The sequence below is a fragment of the Pteropus medius genome, unplaced genomic scaffold, assembly GCF_902729225.1.
Source record: "Pteropus medius unplaced genomic scaffold, Ma_sr-lr_union100, whole genome shotgun sequence".
Lineage (NCBI taxonomy): Eukaryota > Metazoa > Chordata > Mammalia > Chiroptera > Pteropodidae > Pteropus > Pteropus medius.
The window spans coordinates 2,584,527-2,597,435 of NW_024350924.1; the positions used below are offsets into that span (position 1 = coordinate 2,584,527).

General features: G+C 51.5%; 2 protein-coding genes and 1 pseudogene across 12 annotated transcripts in view; all 3 read left to right on the forward strand.

Moving 5' to 3' along the window:
- Nucleotides 1-12,328, forward strand: part of SYPL2 (synaptophysin like 2) — a 15,632-nt gene extending 3,304 nt beyond the window's left edge. For 2 of the 7 annotated variants that reach the window (XM_039841111.1, XM_039841112.1), the window contains exons 3-7: nucleotides 4,106-4,230; nucleotides 5,296-5,497; nucleotides 6,333-6,524; nucleotides 7,875-8,023; nucleotides 12,174-12,328. In XM_039841111.1, the coding sequence (XP_039697045.1) occupies nucleotides 4,106-4,230; nucleotides 5,296-5,497; nucleotides 6,333-6,524; nucleotides 7,875-8,023; nucleotides 12,174-12,276 (771 nt within the window). In that variant the 3' untranslated portion in view covers nucleotides 12,277-12,328. Of the gene's footprint in view, nucleotides 1-4,105; nucleotides 4,231-5,295; nucleotides 5,498-6,332; nucleotides 6,525-6,798; nucleotides 6,955-7,874; nucleotides 9,765-12,173 lie in introns of those variants that run through there. The other 5 variants (XM_039841113.1, XM_039841114.1, XR_005648186.1 and 2 more) reach the window with 4 other exon arrangements.
- LOC120585352 (uncharacterized) lies at nucleotides 245-363 on the forward strand (annotated as a pseudogene).
- A 45-nt stretch (nucleotides 12,329-12,373) lies between the features above and the next one.
- Nucleotides 12,374-12,909, forward strand: part of ATXN7L2 (ataxin 7 like 2) — an 8,830-nt gene continuing 8,294 nt past the window's right edge. For 4 of the 5 annotated variants that reach the window (XM_039841102.1, XM_039841106.1, XM_039841103.1 and 1 more), the window contains exon 1: nucleotides 12,388-12,543. In XM_039841102.1, the coding sequence (XP_039697036.1) occupies nucleotides 12,417-12,543 (127 nt within the window). In that variant the 5' untranslated portion in view covers nucleotides 12,388-12,416. Of the gene's footprint in view, nucleotides 12,544-12,909 lie in introns of all 5 variants that reach the window. The other variant, XM_039841107.1, reaches the window with a different exon arrangement.

Below are 12,909 nucleotides of genomic sequence, written 5' to 3' on the forward strand. Positions count from 1 at the left end.
TGAGCATTCAGGAAGATCATGGTGAGCCTGGCAACCCAGGACGTACTCCACAAGTGTGGTTCCCTTCCCTCCTATTCTCAAACCTCCCCTGACCTCTAACTTTCTCCCTTATGCAGACTGTCAGCTAGACGTGTCCTTTGGTGGGATTATTCAAATGTCACTGCCAAATCCTCACTTTGAGGGTAAAGTACAAAAGAATCTCCTGGATTACTCAGTCGTTGTTCCCTTAAGAAATCGTATTATTGTCTATGGCCATGCCACCCTGAATGTGCCTGATCTCATCTGATCTCGGAAGCTAAGCAGGGGCAGGCCTGGTTAGTACTTGGATGGGAGACCACCTAGGAATACTGGATGCTGTGGGCTAAAAAAGAAAAGAAAAGAAAAGAAAGAAATCATGTTATTATTAACTGGGTGTGCCCTGGATCAATAATTCACCTCTGATGTGCCAAAGTCACTTATTGGCTCTGGGGTCTCTGTAATGAAAATCAGCCATTTCAAATCAATAAGTATAGGGAATGTGAAAATACACTACCAGAGTCCATAAATCAGTGAGGTGGTCGTGGGAGTAGGATTTGGGGGACAACTTATCTCCTGTGTGCCCTGTATTGACTGGGGATGTGAAGTGTTCTCAGGACTGACACACGATTATCCCCAACAAGCAAGTCAGCACTCAAGTGGAGCCTCGTCCTTAAACTGACAAGGCAATTCTGATACCTTACAAACGAGATGCAGAGCCAAGAGGAGGTGGAAGTGGCGGGCGGCGGGCGGCCATTGCTGTCCCCAGCAGTGCAGGTTCAGGAGGAGGAGGGCTGGTCGACACCAGAACTCCAGAGGTCCCTCCTTGTCTCAAGGACTCCATCTCTCCTTGGTTCCTGTTCTTCGTGAGCAGTTTGTTCAACTCAGAGCCTTGTGCTTGGTAACAGGGTGGTTTCAGTTCTTTCCCCGCTCTTCCCCGTGGCCCAGTCACCTGGCACAGTTAGGGAAGAAAGCAAATTGGGTGCAGAAAGATTGAGAGGGTTGGGAGAGGGTGTCTCTCTCTGCTCCTGCATCCCGGGTGCAGAACAACTCCCTCTCCTTACAGTCCTTCCTGCACATAGATCTTTTTCTTCAGCCTTAATAACTCTGTGATGCAAGGGTTTTGTTTTTGTCGTTGTTGTTGTTGTTGTTTATTTGAATATGACACTCTCCTTTTTGGGTGTAAACTCTTGAGAGCAGGCACTGGGTCTTATTCATCTTCATGTCTCCAGCACCTGACACGAAGTAGATGCTCAATACATGTTTATTAATGAATGAATATAACAGAAAGAACACTGGACAGGGAATTAGGATATGTAACTTCTTAGCCTGGCTCTCACATTGGCTAAATGTGACCTTGGGAAAGTCACTTAATCTTTTGAGACTTCAGTTTACACCTCTGTGAAATGAGACTGTGGTGCTTGATAATCTCTGAGATCCTTTTTGATCTGTGATCTGTGAACCCACAAGATTCTCCTCAGATTTTCCCTTCGTCCACTTATATAGCAAACTTTCTGCTGTCTAGCACCATCTGACTCTGTGATATTCAGACTTAATCATATATTCTGGTTAATAAAGAGTTATATAAGGTGTTTAGAGATTCTTGACTTTCAAAGAAGAGTAGAAGAGAATACAATTAATACTAAAGTTATTATGGGTGTATTTTGCCCATAAGTAATCATAAAGCAGGATTCAGGATTGTAAGAATCTTAAGGTATCATCTAGACACAGCAGAACTTGTAATGATAATGGAAGAGTTCTATACTAGGCTGTCCAGTATGGCACCTGCTGTCACATGTGGCTGTTGAGAACTTGAAATGTGGCTAGTGTAACTGAGCAACTGAATTTTAAATTTTACTTAATTTTAATTAATGTAAATTTAAATAGGCACACTTGGCTAGTGGCTACTGTTGTGGATAGAGCGGCTCTAGAATATAAGCTCCACAAGGACAGAGGCATTTTTCTGTTTTGTTTACTGCTGAGTAATAGTGCCTAGAGCAGTGTGCCTAAAACATAATAGAAGCGCAATAAATGTCATCTTTCTAAAGATGTTCAGGAGTGCCTGTCAAGAGCGTGCTGGTAAAGAGAAGGCTCCATAACTGAGCGTTCATTGCCCCAAGTTAGGAAAACCTACGTTCTTAGGGAACCTGCATGGATCCATTCACTGACTAACTGCCAGCCGGTAAAAATACATCCAATTGTGCTGCTCTTCCTAGAGTGTGACACCCTAATTGTGTCCAGTTGGATACCAGAAGCTAAGAGGAATAGGCAAACTTCTAGAGGAATCAGAGAATCGTAGAGCTAACAAGAGAGTAGAGAATTCCTCTGAGGAAGTAGAGAAGTTGCTTTGTGACACCAGTGTGGCAGCTTGGAGTATGGAAAGGGTAATGATGCAGAGGCTTTGGGTGACTTCTCTCCAGCTCTGTCAGAAAGATGAATGCCCAGGGATTTACGGCAGCCTCCAAAATTAAGTCAGATGAGGAAGTTATTTGGGCGTTGGAGAGAGGTTATACTGTCTCCTTTTTTGGATGTTTTTAGAAATGGAGATAATTCTTATTTGTCTGAACTAAACCCCCTGGAAAGAGAGTGATGCTCATTATGACCTTTGGGGGGAGGGGTTGGTGGCTCCAGCATGGAGGAGTTGTGCTTGGCCAGGTGATGCAAGGCGGGCCAGTGGCGCTGGACACCATGCAGGGGCAGAGCGCAGCTGCTGGCAAGTCCAGCCAAGAGCACACTGATAGCATTACCCTCGGCAAGTGAGAGAATTGCAGAGCTGGAAAAGGCCTCCAGATTGCCTATTCTAAAACCCTCATTTTACAGGTGAGGAAATAGACTCAGAGAGCAGAGTGACATATTAGAGGCCACCTAGCTAACTTGTGACAGGGCCAGGACTAGAACCCAGATTTCCAGACTCCTAATTCAGGTATCTTTTCACCCCATGCCACTATCAAGCCTTAACCAAATAATATGCACACAGCTCTATTCTAAACTCTGGATGCAGGACTTGGGTATAGATTAACTATCTTCTAGGTGCTTAATGTCTGAGACACCAAGTCACAGAAAAACACAGAAAATGAACAAAAAGCAGAATAAGCTCCCTCCTTAATCAGAATGATTGCATCATGTACAAGCCAAGGAAATGGGGCCTGAAGAGATGATGTGGGAAGACGAGAGATTCCAGTTTCTCGCTTCCTTTTCTAATCAAAGTGTGTTTCCCCAGAAAGAAATTTGGAAATCATAGGACGAGGGAATTTCATTTCACTCAAGACAGGAAGTTTAGGAAAACGAGAGGAAAACAGTTCGAGTGACCTGAAACACCTCTAGCTCTTAACCCTGAGAAATGACAGTGTCAACAAATGACAAAGGGAGACACCACTGGGGAAACAGCAGAGGCCGATGAAGCAAGGGGAGGGTGCTTTACTCTGGGCTCGAGGATTCTCAGGGGACCCAGCCAGCACTGATGCTGCAAGAGAAGGTGCCTCTGGGGGAAGAGGGGTTAGGCTGGCAGTACCATGGGACAGCAGCACGGCCCCTGCCCCCTTGGCCCCTCCAGATATACCTCCACTGAGGCAGGAAGCCAATGGAAGTTGGCCGCAAGGTAATGACAAGGTTCGATGACGGCTTCAAAGGAGAAGGAAAGAATTCCATGCGCGTTCGATCTAGGTTGGTGCAGGGGAATCTATTTCCAGGGTACCTCTCCCTGGGAAAGGAAATTCAAGTCCAGCTTTGAGCTAGGAGTTTCCAAAAGCCTAAATGGATTTGTGCTGGTCATCATCTTAAAGAGGCTACCTATGGTCCCCAATGTCACATCCAATGAGGAGAACTGGAAACTGTCCATTTCCCCTCTCTTTATGTCCCTTCCAGACACCCCTCAAAGTCAGCCTTATTCATTTGGTTATTTGGTCCAGCTCCCTGCACAGTGAAAACAGCACCCTGCGGCTGGAAGACCAGTGGAAGCCCTGGGTCCCTGCCATGAGGGACTTGATCATCCCCCATGTGCACCTGCTGAGAGCCAGAGGGTGGTTCTGAAGGGATGCTCCTTGGCCAGTCGAGATCTTCTGACTCTCGAAAGGGCTTTGCTCTCCCTCAGCTCTTTGCCGTTTTCGCCTTCGGGTGCTGCGGTTCCTACAGCGGGGAGACAGGAGCAACGGTTCGCTGCAACAACGAGCCCAAGGACGTGAGCTCCATCATCGTCTTATTCGGCTATCCCTTCAGGTGAGCAGAACTCTGTCCTGACCCCACACAGCCTCTCTCGCTGGATCAGCAGGACCTGCTAGGTCTCTTTTTCCTCTGGAAACCTAGACCTTGTGTGGCAGGCCACTCCAGGGCGTGATCCTTCCTGCCCTTTAGGAGTTTCAGACAAACTGGCCAGAGAAAAATATAAGGGAAACTCATTCAGACCGTTGTTATAATAATATTCCAGTCCATAGATAACCAATAGCAGGTAGCAACAGCTCCTACAGAAAGAATCCACGCAGTTCGGGCTGGAGGCTTATAGGAGTCTGGGCAAGCTGGGGCGATCTCTCTGCCCTCCCCACTACACACACTCCGGCAGCCTCCTCCCTGACTTGAAGTACTTGTTAGTGCTTGTTATTACTTAGATCCTATAGCGTTGATGTGGGTGCTCATCTGGTACCACCAGAATACAAGGAGGCTCACCTTGACCAGGAGGTAGAAGAGAATAGTCTTTTCTGGGTATTTGGGAGCTTGGGGACAGGGGAGCCCAAGTGTTCAGAGGAGAATGGGGACAGGGCTCGCCTTTTCAGAAATTTCTAGCAGCCGCAACCAAGTCAGATTAACTGTCTCTTGTATATACTAGGGTGTTTGTTTTTCTCTCTTGCTTTGTTCGATAGAGTCTCATTGGGGGGCCCAAAGAAGGCCCGAGAATGGGTGATTCCAACCTTACCTTGGCCACTGTGGCCTGTGCTTTCTCCGGGGCAGAATGAAGCTGATCTCCCTGGTGGTTTGGCCACCAGAAATAGATGGACTATATATATTGTGGTTGTGACCTAAAGGGCCCTGGAGAAACTTGGAAATACATGGTCACCGTATGGGGCAGGGTGGGTGAGTGCAGGGTGGCGGCTGAATGGGAGGCAGGGTTTGACTGGAATTCTAGGGCTGTTCCTGTCTCCACACAGTCCTCCCTGCATGGCCCCTTCTGGGCTCTGTGAGAGTGGGAGGCTGAGAGCCGGCACAGGCCACCCCCGGGCAGGGCGGGGCCCCAGCTCCACAGCGGGAGGACTGCCCCGAGCTCAGGGTGGCCTCCCTTGCCACCTGCAGGTTGAACCGGGTCCAGTATGAGATGCCCCTCTGTGACGATGAGTCCACCTCCAAGACCATGAACCTCATAGGGGACTTCTCCGCCCCCGCCGAGTTCTTCGTGACCCTGGGCATATTTTCCTTCTTCTACACCATGGCTGCACTAGTCTTCTACCTGCGATTCCACAGCCTCTACACGGAGAACAGGCGCTTCCCCCTGGTGGTGAGTGGGCATGCGCCAGACTGGGGCGGAGAAACTGGGGAGATGCCTGTTCTGAGGCTGAGGTCAGAGCTGGAGGGGGAACACACACGGTGGCTTTCCCGGATCTCCGACACTCATATGTGGAACCTCCTGAAACTCCCTCACAGCTCTTTGCTGTGCGTCCCTTCGGAAGCTGTGGGTCCCACAGTTCCTCGGGCCAGTGGAAGGCCCACGTCTCAAGACTCTGCCCCTACCAACCTCCCATTGCTCGCTCTGCTCACGGAAGGCATAGAAGCATCAAGAATCAGGCTCAGGAGTCACACTGCTTGGGTTCAAATCCTGTGTCCCTTACTAGCTGCGTGCCCTTGGCAAAGCTACTTATTGTGTAGTGTACTTTGAGCAGCGGTGATCAAAGGAAAGACTGGGGTGTCTAATCACTATGTTGTATACCTGAAATGAATATAATGTTATATGTCAACTGTAATTGAAAAATAAATTTAAAAAACTAAAAAACTGTTAAAAAAATTTTTTTAAGGAAAGGCTGGGAAGGGAGATTGGGGAGTTTAGGCCACTTGGGTTTTGGGGGTGACACTGACCAGCAGATGAGGTCAAGTAACAAGTACGCTGTTAACTTGACCTCAGTTCTGACGGCATGGGCAGGGGGGCCGCTGGTGGCAGGATTCCTTTGATGGCAGTGAAAAGATTCTTCAGGATGACCTGGGATCCCTGAGGCTCTAAGTGTTAGGTAGGATGGAAACAGGTGGTTGTCCTGGCACCCCAGGCCCCGCGTGCGTAATGGCAAGAAGTGGGGAATCGTGGGGTATGATTGTATTTCCTGTCCCTCTGCTCCTCCCAGGACTTCTGTGTGACTATCTCCTTCACCTTCTTCTGGCTGGTAGCTGCAGCTGCCTGGGGCAAGGGCCTGACCGACGTCAAGGGGGCCACACAGCCATCCAGCCTGACTGCAGCCATGTCCGTGTGCCATGGAGACGAAGCAGTGTGCAGTGCCGGGGCCACGCCCTCCATGGGACTGGCCAACCTCTCTGTGGTGAGACCTGTGGTCACTGAAGGGGTCTGGGGGAAGCAGCACCGTCCCAGCTGCCCGGGCTTGTCCCAGCAGCAGGTTCTGAGGACAGAGGAGGTGTCCCCACAGCTGGTGTCCCCTGCACCTGAATCCCGTGCCCCCTGTGCCTAGCGTTGAGTGCTGGCCCCTAGCTGACTCTGCAAAGACATTTTGGAATGCGGGAGACTGAGAGCCACTCAGCCTCCTGTCCCTGCCTCCTTCTGCACACTCCTTCCTGTTTCTTTTCTCCCACCTCCAGGCGTGCTGTCTGTGACTGCCTCCCACTCCTCCTGCCTCTTCACAGTATGTGTGTGTGAAGGAGGAGCACAGGGCTCAAAGGGAGAGCAGACCCAAAGTGAGTGAGGAGGGCTCATTGTCACTCAGGCCTGCAGACCGGAAAAGGGCTTTGACAATGGTGGGTCCAGCTGCTATGCTCGTTTTTGGCCATCCCCATTGTCGGACCATTGAAATATCAGTTGGTAAATAGCTGAGGTCTCAAATGCCCCCTGTCATCCCAGCCGCCTCAGGCCAGCCCTGAAAATGACCTGAACCTCCTGAAGGGCCCGCAAATGAAGGGTTTAATGGCTGGCACACCGGGGAGCTTTCTAGACCCTGCTGATAGGTTTTACCGCCCACCCCCCTCAACATTTTATTGTAAAAATTTTCACATGTTCAGCAGAGTTGAAAGAATTTACAATGAACACCCTGTACTCATCAGCTAGGCTACTATATCACATATCACATATCTATTTGCCTCTCTTCATCTATCAATCCATCTTATTTTTAATGCATTTCAAAGTTAATTGCAGACATCGGTATACTTCCCCTTAAATACTTCCGGCTGATAGGTTTTAAAGTATTTTGAATAGCTATTTGAATATAGTCCTGCCTGGGACCCTGACAGGGTGCCTGACAGGGTCCCTGGCCCTAGGGAAAAGGAGCACCTTGGACAGCTCTGGCCACACCCACCCTGCAGAAGTCTCTGGGAACAGGCCCCACGTGTGCTGTGGGAAGTGCTACTAGAGCCCTTGCTCCATGCTGTGCTTTGCAGGATGCTCCACTCCAGGGGCCAGATTCTCCAGCCACCAAGTTTGGGTACATGCTATACATAGAGTTAGACACCTTCTCCAGAGAACCCCTTAGTGGATGATGACCTTGAACTCTGCCTCAATATCCAGTTCTCTGTCTTTTAGTCGTCGTAGCCCTCTGTGCTTCTGGGCAGCACCCCCCTCACCTACAGTCTCTCCCCTCTGCCCCCCCCCCCGACAGGTACCTCCTCCCTGTTCCCATGATGCCCCCTTACTCTTCTCACAAACTCTCCTGATGTCTTTGCAGCTCTTCGGCTTTATCAACTTCTTCCTGTGGGCCGGGAACTGTTGGTTTGTGTTCAAAGAGACCCCATGGCATGGGCAGGGGCAGGGCCAGGACCAAGACCAGGGCCCCAGCCAGGAGAGCACAGCTGAGCAGGGAGCCGTGGAGAAGCAGTAAGCAGCCCCAACCTGGCTACTCCTGAACAGAACAGCACCTTTTCAACCATCTCCGGCTTCCAGGACCTCCCCCTTCTTCCTCTTCCAACTTCCCTCCCCATTATCCTGGGTTTTAAGCTTTGAGACATCGATGGATGGGCAGGCATCAGCTGTCGGAAACCTGGGCAGCCCTCCCAGTGGCTTCATATCCCTCCCCTTGCTGGAGTCCCGGATGGCAGGAGCTCAGTGCTTCTGGTCTACTGCCTGGACCCAGGCATCTTACTTGGTTGTATGGACCCTCACAGCCTCTGCTGCAGGTGAGGGTTGGGTGCAGAAGACCAGAGCCCTGGAACTGGTTCCTAGCAGCCACTTCTATCATTCTGTCCAGCTTCAATAAAAGTTGGGGGTAGGGAAAATTGGCTGGCAGCCTTCTCCCTGGTCCCTTGCAGGGAGGGCCCACCAGTGGTTTAGTGACTCCTCCTCAGTGACTGCCATCTGTGTCTGCACTGATCCCCAGACAGGCTGAGCTCAGTATGCTTCCCACTCTTCTGGCCTCTTCCTGCCCAAAGAGCCTACCGCATGTGAACCTGGGAGGCCCACTAGCCTGGAAAACAGCCTTCAGAGAGGGGTCTTGATGAGGCTTAGACTCAGTGGAAAGCAGATCAATTGCGACCGAGCTGAAACTTCAAGAAACTGAAGTCAGGAAACTTGCTGGGAATCTGTTTCTGCTATTTCCTCAGTCCCCTCGCTCCTCCAGGCTGGGGCACTTTCCACCAACACTCTGAACTCGCACTGGCCCTGGAAACGCCTTACCTTCCTTGCCAAACTCCTTCTTGGGCTCGGTCTCACACTTAGGACACAAGAGGGGTCTAGGAGCATCCCCATCTCAGTCCTTCTCCTCTCTAACCGCTCTGCCCATCTCCCTTCCCCAGCCTCTTGGGTCCGAGGCATTCGAGAGCCTTTCCCAAGTCTGTCCAGGCCTTTCTTTCATTCCCATGGGGTCAGACAGGGGCTTTGGAAGGGCCCAAAGGGCCATCCTGAAGCTAAGTTACCCCAAAGCCCCAAGACATGGATGGGCCCGTTTCTTCCTACTCTCTCCCTTTCCCTCCCTACCACACTGCTCCTTCTCTGGCCCCTTTCATACTCCTCCTTCTCACCTCTGCCAAAGAACATGCCCTCTCCCTTTGCTCTCCATTCCTCCCTTGCTTCCTCATTTGTCCCTCATTCCTCCTCTGTCCCATTCCCTCCCCCCACCTCGCCAGTCCAGGGCAGGCCGATGCTATTGGTGCTTCTTCACTTCGGGACCCAGTTCCAAATTTGTCTGCGGTGTATCTCCTCCTCCTGACACCTCCTTTAGTCTCTCTCTGGATCCCAGGGCCTAAGAGTCAGTGCTGACTGGGTGAGGGCTATTTGTCTCCTATTCAGCTGAAAACACTTCAGTCCGCCCTGGTCATAGGGCTGCCCAGGGAAGGATGAAGAAGGTAGAATCCAGCCGTTTTCCAATCCGGTGCCAATTAGCTCACTTATCATCCCAGAGGTGAATGTGCCCTTTACCAATCTCTCCTCAGGACTGAGTCAACCCCTCCAACCTCCTCACTTCCCTGAACACCATTTGTAGTGACATGCGCACTGGTCAGGGACCCAGGAGTCAGGACTTTTGCCCTTGGGCCAATCATTTCTTCTTCGGGTCAGAGTTTCCCACCATAACAGGGGAAGCGTGAGATTTATATCCTTAAATGCTCTGGGTCCTTCAGTGAAATGATTAGTTTTTTTGTTTTGTTTTATTTTGTTTTGATTTTGGGGAAAGGATTTGAGGAGGACGAGAGGAAATGGGGATGAGGGTGTTTCTAAGTCTGAACCTTTCCGAGTTGTCCCCATGGTTACTCAAGGACGGGTGGGTGGGGTGGGGGGGGTTGGGGTGGCGGAAGGACACTTACCTTCATCTGCGATACAGAGAACAAAAGGGTGACCTTGATTTTTTTTCATGCTGGCCCCTGTGAGGGTCTGTGAGCAGCTTTTATTGGAACTTTGTTTGGATTCTGTGTACATATTTATAAATGTGATGGATAAAGTGCTCTCATTTGGGGCCAGAGTTAGCAGCTGGCCCTTCACTAGGGAAGGGGTGGGTGTGTATGTTTTCCTGCCAAGTGCTACTAGCCCATAACTTTCTGTAGAGCAGAGAAGCCTCTTTCTCCTCCTCAAGAGGCTGGCTTGTTCTCAGCCAGAAGAGCCTTGATTTAGGCTATGGCCTCTCTCTCTCTCTGGTCACCCTAAGAGGAAAGACTACTTTACCTCATTACCTCTACAGGGCTGGGCTAGGCCAAGTGCCCAAAGGCAGAGGTGTCCTCATAGGATTCATGTCTCCTCCAACCAGGGCTGGCATCACCACTTTGCCTAATGGGGCCAGAGGCAGAAGAAGGTGTCTGGTTTCTCCAGCTGCTGCAGGAGGCCAACAGGCAAGGCTCTTGCCCTTTGCCCTAGTAAACTCAGACTCTGCCAGGGTGCCCACCTAGGACATTTCCTGAACATGGGTTCTCATCACTATCATGGTCATAAGTCTCCTACTTCCAGGACTGCAGATCAGGGGTGGGGGGAGAATGTTGCATGTTGTTTTCTGGTGCTTGTTACACATTGGAATAAACAGTGCTTCAAGCATTTGCCACGAAGGAGCCAAGACTGGAGCCCTTCTGGGCATTTTTTTTCTCTCTTCCGTCCCTCACTTTACATTCTCGGACAAATATCTACATTTCCGTCAAAACATCATTCCACTCCTTTCCACTCTGTACCTCAAGCAATAGTATCTTCAGACTGAGGAGTTTTTCCTGCAGGCCGCAGTCTGCTGACATCTCTTTTGATGGCATCAATTAGTCCAAAGTAACTGAGACTCATTAACAAATTCAGAGCAAACTCAAAAGGTGAGAGATAGTGGCTTCCACAATACTGTTTCCATTTGCTCTCCTACCATCAGTGACCCAGGCAAGCTTCCTGTCAGGAGTTGAAGGCCATATACTTTGCCCTCTTAACTAGGAAGGTTCTTGCTGAACAAACTTGCACCTATCTCTCCCCCTTCTGACAATCACACCCTACATTCCTTAGAAAAATACACTTGGGCACAATATTACATGCAATTTCACCAGGTTCCTGGACCCCCTAGGGATTATCTCTGGTTCTCACGTTAAGAATCTCTGCCCTCAGAGAGCATCCTTGAGGTAGTTAAACCTTCCTTGAGCGAAAGTAAGAAAATCTGAGGTCTCGAAGTCACAGACCTGATTTATTTGTCTCCGATTCAGTTCCCCCTTAGGTGAAGGAATGAATACGGGATAAGGTGTGAGGGGTTGAGGACGGATAAGAGAATTAGTATATCTTTTCTGATGTAATGGGGAGGGGCGAGCTTTTGTCTCCTGATTGTATGAGGGTGGGAAGAAATGTTATCAGCTGAGAAGAAGAAAGAGGTGGATGATTAAGGTATTTTCCAGGCTTTAGCAAGGAAAATGACAGATCTGATGAGAAATCTCCCTATGCTGAGGTCTGGTGGCAGCCCTTCCAGCAGAGAAAATAGTCATTAGAAAAAGAAGCCAAAGTGATGGATGGAGTCAGGATCCAGCCAGGGTTTGGGAAGAGGCAGTACAGGGTATCGATCGCAGTGCTCAGGAGGAGAGAGACGGATCAGCAGAGATGCTGCAAACCCAGTTCCGGGGCTGGCTCTGGTTCGGTGATAGCCTGTCATCCTGACAGGTGATCTTGGTCAGCTCAGCTTGGTCCTCCCGAACCCGGACAACGCCACTCCAACCCTCTGTTCCGCATCAGGGGAGCGTGGGGTTCCCATAGAGGAGGCAAAACACGGGATCTGTGGACCCTCCCCCATTCCAACCTCTGTGTCCTTCAGTACATCCTACAGACTCCCTCCCCTTGCCCTTCTGATTCACAGCGCCCACCTCCCTGCACCTACCCTACTCCATCTACAGGGGAGCGAAGTCGCTTCGTGGCAGCCAGCCCAGGAAGGGGCGCCAGCCAGCTGGAGGAGGCACGGCTTGGAGGGGCGTCTTGGGCAGAAAGAAGTGTGGGGCTGGGGTGTGGGTGCAGTGAGCTTTGAAGAGTGGGCTGGTAGAAGAAAGAATGTGCGCACAAGGATTAAGAGAGGAGGTCCTGAGGCTTTGGTGTCTTTTAGCCCCGCAATTGTGCATTTCGGAAGGGCTCTCCCGGCAAGACCCGTAGGCAACAGCACCTCCTACGACTACATTTCCCAGAAGGCTACGCGGGAGGGAGGGTAAGGAAAAGGCGAACCGTGCTGCGCTGGCGCAAAGAGTGAGCTGGAAAGGTGGGAGGGAGAGGGGAGGCGTGCCCGCGGCGGGGCGGCGGGGAGGGGGCCGCGCGGCGGCGGCGCCGGGGCGGGCGCGCGTCCGCGGCGGTGATGGCGGTGCGTGAACGCGCGGCGGCAGCAATGGCCGCTCTGGAGCGGCGGGTGCCGAGTCTCGATGACTTCGCGGGACAGAGCTGGACCTCGTGGGTGGAACGGGCCGACCTGCCCGTGGCCGACGGTGAGTGAAGCTACCGTAGAGTCCGGGGACCCCATCACTGTCTCCCCTCCCCCTCTACGGGCCCCCTCCAGCAGAGGGGAGCCGCCGACGGGAGCCGCCGTCCGGCTCCCCGGCCCCCCAAACAAAGGACCCGCCGGGTCCTAGTGCCCGCCCGCTCCGCCACCGTCGCGCCTCCGGGTCCTAGCGCCGGCTCACCGCCCACAGCCCACCCTGCCCACCTCTGACTCTGCTGGTGCCCAATACCTGCCCCCACATCTGCTTGCTTTTATCTTTCTCCTTGCTTGCTGTCGTCCAGCTTCCGCCCCTCCTGCACCTGCCTCGGGCTTTCCCCATCCGCAGTAGTCCTCTCCACCACGTGTTTCCCAC